Raw genomic sequence first — 6,815 nt, 5'->3', positions numbered from 1 at the left:
CCAAATTAGCCCACCAGCCAACATACACCTGCACAGCAGTTCATGCAGATGTACACAGATTGGAGAGAAGCAACATCTTTATGAGATGTGTGCCTTGGATTTCAGACTAGGGGTCGACTTACATTTTGGTGAGTGTGCAGATACTTCTAAAGCAAGAGTATATTTGTCATTCAGTAGCTTGTATCAGAATGTTAAATGGCTTGGATTTATGCATCATAAATCATACATATATTCACTTAGCTACATGCACGTTAATTGTTTAAAATGTCATTTATTTGCTAATTTAAAGACATTGTGTCCTTGTTGAGTGTTGAATAACTGCTGAATATTCCAGTCATCCAAACTCTAAAGACTGCCTGAATCCAAACCACTCTATTTTCAAGTGTTTTATCAGTTCTACATGAATGTACTAAATTCAGTTCAGGGTGACACGTTGGGGCGGCGAGAGGCAATAATTTCACATGTTCCACAGTTTCTCTTCACTGTGGTTTTAATATATTTCAGTAGAGATGTACCATATTCACAGAGGGCTATTTAATAAACTGGAAGTAAAAATGTAAAGGTTTTCTTCTCTGTGCTAAGATGACAATGCAGTAGTTAAATAAAAATGAAAATGGAACACCATAATTATTTACAGTGCTTGCATTAAAGGAGCAGTGTGTAGGATTTTGTAGCATCTAGCAGTGAGCTAACAGACTGCAAAGTGTAACATGGCAGCTTCCATGGAAGAGGAACCACACCCTATGAACAGTTCATTCTAAGGTAACAAAAACACAATGATTCTTATTTTTAGGTAATTATACACTAATGAAAATATCATTGTGAATACTATATTCTGCCCATAAATACCCCCAAATCTTGTGTCCTGGTCTTTTAACCTGAAAAACAGAACAGGACAACAATATTTCATATATTTTTTTTTATTTTTCTGATATGCATTTACACGCATATAGTAAAGCAAATTACCAAACACATATACAAATACCTTATGCCATTCTGCACAAATTACAAATTATATCTGGCACTAGTGTTCAAATTAGGATCAAGAAACCAGAGTTTTGGTGAAGAATGAGAAACAGAACCGGGGAGGAAGAACAAAAGAATGTTTTGCTTTAATGCAGAGGAGGAGGAGGACTGCAGCATGTAGCCTTCATCCACCAAACCAAACTTTGAGTGTTCATTCAGTAACAGACTTGGGTCAAAATACCATTCAGGATGCTCTTACCTACCTGGTAGAGGTTCACCTGAGCCAGCTCAGTGGCCTCAGTAAAGCAGACCACTGAGCAGTAAAGACAGGCGTAAGCAAACACTCTGAGATAAAGTGGTGAAAACAGAATCTGACTTCAAGTCTGCTCAGCAGCACCAATTGGCAACACGAACAGGAATCACAGGACAAATCAAATACAGAAGGTAACCCAGAAAGGAAAAAAAAAAACAAAAAAAACTATGTATCCCTATTCACCTCTGTGCATTGCAGAACATCAATGTCATAAGAAATACGGGTAACAGTGCAGGTGCCTCAGGCCGCTCTGGGGCCTCGGTTAATTGCGTAGCATTTGTGAAGCATGTACAAAAACAGCAGTCTGTATGTCTGTATAATCCTGGGTCTTGTCTTCATTCATCCCCATGGTGTAAAAAAAGGATGCACCATACTGTGAACAGGAGACAAGTCAAAGGTATAAGATTTAACAAGAGCCTGAGTGCTGTCTTTGGTAGGCAATTGAAAAGTCTTCATTTACCATGTCTACCACAGTATGTCGTGTATGTATGTGAATGAGCATCCCTCCTACACAGACAGACATTCTGCAACCTAGAATGAGTCGTTTGAAGACACAGTGGAGAGAAAGAGAGACGGACAGAACACAAACAGCTTCTTGAAGGCACCATGAGTTAACAAAGAAAGATATCAAAGCTCTCTCTTACTCAGTGAGGCGAGACCATCAGCCTGAATAAATCACCTTTGAACAGGACAACAACATTTTCTCCATACAATTTCACAGAATTGACCAACCCATTGGTTAATGTTAATATAATGACTTTCAGCATTATCTTCTCGACAACTGTGGCCTTCCAGAGACCTTCTCTCAAATCAACCCCCCCCCCACCCCCCCAACATATCATCCCCCAGCTCTCGACAGAACTTAACCAGGCCTGAGCTTCCAAGTTCATCTTCGCACTTAAAAACACAAAGGCTTTAGGCAACATCACCTACAGGTCTTAAAAGGTAACTCTGGTATTGTTAAACCTGGATCCTATTTTGCCATTTATGTCTGGTGTTAAAATGTGATCTGAATATGGATTATCCAGATCTGAACACAACGCAAGCCAGACTACCTCCAGATGTGGTCTGGCAGACTGGGTAACATTCTGATCACAGTGTTTACACCTTGCATTAACATGCATTTTTCCTTATCTGGATAAGTTATCCGGATACAGATCATGTCTTCATACCAGATGTAAATATGGTGTCAGACACAAAAATATGTGAAAACTGGACCAGTATTTGAGAGAGAGCTCTGCAGCTGGCAGAAGCAAAACTAAGCTACAACATAACACTGTCAAAGTGCGTGCACTAAAAGTGCTTGTTTTTGCCGCTGACAGTTCACATTGTTATTGTAAGTATCTGGCAACATCATGGAAAAGATCTCTACAGAGAGAGACCTTTTTTAACGAGTAAGATGCTTTTGTTTAATCAGAAACAGCTGTTTTGTTGCTCTCACTAAACTAACAAAACTGCCTTTGCAAAACAGTACTTTAAACAGTGTTATTGTTTCTTCATTCAAAATTGTCACAAACAAAATTAAACTCACCAAAATTACCTTGGCTTGTCTTTCTACTGTTCCAACAATCACAGACTCTAGTTTGGTTGAAATACACCTTTCTTCATCACGTTAGATGTGAAAATATTCTGGCACTGTTTCTCCCAGCTGCTTCTCTGATGTCCAGTGTCTCTCTCGCCCTCACCTGATATTTTCACATCTAACTTGGTGAATTAAGGATCCAGTCTAGAGTTGGTGACTGCTGGAACAGTGGAAAGACATGCCAAGGCAGTTTTGGTGAGTTTTATTTTGTATCTGTCAAGTTTGGATGAAGATGATGATGTTAAAATTACTGTTTTGCAAAGGGAGTTTGTTTAGTTTGGAACAAGCAATAAAACAGCTGTTTCTGGTTAAACAAAAAGGATCTTACTCTTGAACAAAAGGGTCTATCTCTGTAGCAATCCTTTCCATGATGTTGTCAGACACTCAGAATAACAATCTGAGCCTGTCGGTGGCAAAAACAAGCACTTTTTGTGGATGAACTTTGACGGTGTGTGGTTGTCTGGAGGGGTTTCATCACAGCTCAGTTTTGCTTCTGCCAGCTGCAGCGATCTAGCTCAATGTCTAGCCCCTTTAGTCACTTAGACACAAAAAAATCAGAAAATAGGGTCCAGGTTTAAAAAAAAGTTACCCTTTAAAAGGGACAGTTCACCCCAAAATCATAAATACAGATTTCTCCCCTTTCCCCTAATCAATCTAGAGAGATTTGTTAAGAGTTGCAGAATTTTGGAGATATGGGCTGTAGAGATGACTGCCTTCTCTCCAATATAATGGAACTAGATGGCAATCCAAAAGAAATACATTTGAAGCAGCATTTGAGCAGTTTCATGTAGGAACTACTTTGTTTCTGCAGTAGAATCTACCACAATTACTTTAGAATCTAATGAAACTACTTCCTTTGTACTAGACAAAGAATCTAGATGGATAAATAGCACTAAACGCCAGGGGGAAAAATGTGTATTTTTGATTTTGAGGTGAACTGTCCCTTTAAGCAGGCGTAGGATTCAAATCTCTTCTAAGCACTAAGAAAAAATTCTGTTCTGGAGTTTTTGGCAACAGCGGCTACAGGTATAAACTCAAGCACCGTCTCCTAACAGTTACGTGTGCATCCATCTGACGAGAATCTCAGCTGTGTTGATTTTAGTGCTAAAATGATTTGAGGATGTTGAGCCCAGGCCATAGACTTTTACATTAGAGGGTTCATCTCAAATAAACATCCAGGGAAAAGACAAAAAAAAGTGTAATAATAAATACAGACAAGAACACAAAGGTTCCTCTGTTAATAATACAGTTGGGGCAAAAAATAAAAAGAGGAAGTAGTGAATCATATTGCCTGGTCCCTGTTTGAGTTCACTTCTGGAAAGCAGTAACATTAAGATTCCTGCATGGTGTTGCATCCGCATTGTCGAGTCAAAATCAAATAGTAGCGAAACCGGCACAGTGGTTTTATTTTAACCTACACATAGCACAGCGCCCAGATACATGGGCTGTCTCTGTTACGAGTGGTGAGTGAGTGAACTGTCGGAGAAAAAAGAGAAAAAAAAGTCAGCAGTCTGCGGGTCGCACAGGGAGAAAACACCAGCATTGACAACCTTAACATTTCTCACATGGCTGCACTTTGGAAACATTTCAATACTTCAGCCCTCTGACAGTCAGCGGACACACACATCTCTGTTTTACTCAAAGGCTGCTTTTTATGAAAGACATAGCTCCCAAAATAACACATCCTCTTCACGAGGGAAGAACAGAAACGCAGGTTAACTGTAAGCCATGATTGTTAGTTAAGTGGAGAAGATGATGTTAAATAAAAATAGCGTCTGTGCAGCACTTAAGGTATTGAGATTTCAGATGTCAGTTTGTATACAGGAGTTCTTGGGCTGCTGCTGGGTCTGCGTTTGGGCTGGGTGGTGTTGTGGTTGGTGGTGGTTGTTGTTGGTTTCTTTTAGCAGCTCTCTGGTGGTGCTGTGAGAGTCCAGCTCAGCAGGGCACACCAGGTTCACATTCTCCTCTGTGATGAAGCAGAGCGGGGAGAGTTCTGCGCCATGGCCCAGGGACGAGGTGGTGGAGGTGGGGGAGTGGGGAGTGATCACAGCTCCTTGTCCCTGGGAGGAGGAGGATGAGGAAGCAGGGCAGGTCTCCAGGCGGTCATTCTCCACCTCAGGGAGGGGGCTGACGGTGGCAAAGCGCGTGTGGTAGTCGCCTCCGCCGGAGCCGTGGCTACAGGACGTCTTCATGCTCTCCAGGTCAGAGCAGCTGAACTCAGAGAAGTGGCTGGAGTGAGAGTCGGCCACGGATGGCAAGCTGCCGCTCAGCGAGGGCGAGTCGAACTCTGAGGAGTTGGTGCTGCGCTGCTCCAGCAGCTGAGCATCCATGTCCTCCCGAGTCTCATTGATCTTGGTGCCTCCGCCACCTTTCTTGCGCAGCTTGCCTTTGCTCTTTTTGCCCCCTGAGCTGGAGGAGGAGGAGCAGGAGGCCTCTTTGGCCCACTTAGTGGAGGTTCCTTTGCCTTCTGAGGAGGTGCAACCGTTGGAGGGGCAGGTCCAGCCGCAGCGGCCAACATGGCTGCCGTCATCTACGCTGCTGCTGCCACTGTGGTGCCGCAGTTTGCCAGGTTTAGATTCAATGTCAACCTGGACCTCCATACTGTTCCCATCTCTGCAACATGGGAGGAAGACAGAAGAAGACAAATAAATGAGACATTTCACAAAAAAATTACTGTTCTGTACGTAGGACTGCATGTGCAAGTGTGTGGGTGTTTGTGTGTGGCATAATTCAGTAATAAGACTCAAAAGGCTGTTTTTTAAGAGGCATCCCTAGGCTGAATACACAGAAGAGAAAAACGTGGACCTGTTTTAACATGACTTGAAGGGATAGTTTGGATAATTTGACGGTTAGGGTTAGAATGTTACAATGTTATAATGTTAATATTGTAACTTATTTTATCAAGGGAAAACAAAGACATGTCCTGCCCTACTCTGATTGGCTAGTACTTGTTGCCTGCGTTGGATTGGTTTGGGTATCTTTAGGCATGAAGAGTGAGATTGGCAGAGTAAGAATATCAGGATAAGCCAAACAGGGGAAGAGTAGGGCAGGCCTGCTTCATCCTGGGAAAAAAAAAACATACTGTGTATTTATTAGTATTGGTATGATGTACTTTGCTGTCAGACACCCTTGTCCAGCACGAAACCGCCATTAAAGAAGCCTAAGATCACTCTCTCCAAATCAACCAAACTCCATTGGTGAAATCAGTCATTTTACCTGGAAGTTGCTGGTCTAATGCTGCCTCTATCAGACAGATTGTTTTATTATTGTGTGACTTTGGTGTTTTAAAAGGCTAGTTCGGATTCACTGAAGTCACAATATGACACTGACTCGCTAACAGCTTGAGGCAACGGCAGACTAGCAACTCCTGTGTTTTGCAAATTAAAATCAGTGATTTTGTTCATGCAGTCCGGTTGGATTGAAGAAAGAGATATTTAACAGCAGTTTCTCATCAGAAAAGGTTATCTAACAGCAAGGTAAAGCAGTGAAAATATTCTGAATATAGCATACACTTAAACTAATATTGATTTTTTTAGCTGCCCACCCTGTCCAGAGCAGTGCATTGCTTAGTTTCTGTGCTGGTACTCCTCTGCTTCCCTGAACTGGGGCTTGCTAACCGCCATCTAGTATAGATAATACACTGACTATGTATAAGTACCTTATACATCCCAAAGTCAAACAATCTGAACTATCCCTTTAATTTTTCAATACTTCCATAACAAATACTGGATTCTCATCATCAATAAAAAGTGAACCCAAAATATCTTGTAATTATTTTAAATATAAATAATTTAATGTTGTTCTTTTGACAAGTAACACAGTATTCCCACAGTCCTGCTCATTTCTAACACATCAGTGCTGGTGTGAGCAGTGATATTCACTTAGTATTGAAATTATGTGATAACAGGCGTGCATGTACTGGATGCAATCTGTTTAATATTACTGGTTTGGAAG

At 41.5% G+C, this 6,815-nt stretch overlaps 1 protein-coding gene across 1 annotated transcript in view; it reads right to left on the bottom strand.

Moving 5' to 3' along the window:
• Window positions 1-4,014: 4,014 nt before the first annotated feature.
• Window positions 4,015-6,815, bottom strand: part of LOC146320955 (E3 ubiquitin-protein ligase RNF19A-like) — a 37,378-nt gene continuing 34,577 nt past the window's right edge. The window contains exon 10 of the mRNA XM_084725923.1: window positions 4,015-5,474. Within this exon, the coding sequence (XP_084582049.1) occupies window positions 4,664-5,474 (811 nt within the window). The 3' untranslated portion in view covers window positions 4,015-4,663. The remainder of the gene's footprint in view (window positions 5,475-6,815) is intronic.

This window comes from Lutjanus erythropterus, chromosome 9 (genome assembly GCF_056507025.1).
Source record: "Lutjanus erythropterus isolate fLutEry1 chromosome 9, fLutEry1.hap2, whole genome shotgun sequence".
Classification (NCBI taxonomy): Eukaryota; Metazoa; Chordata; class Actinopteri; order Lutjaniformes; family Lutjanidae; genus Lutjanus; species Lutjanus erythropterus.
This window is presented reverse-complemented; position numbering and strand designations above follow the sequence as displayed.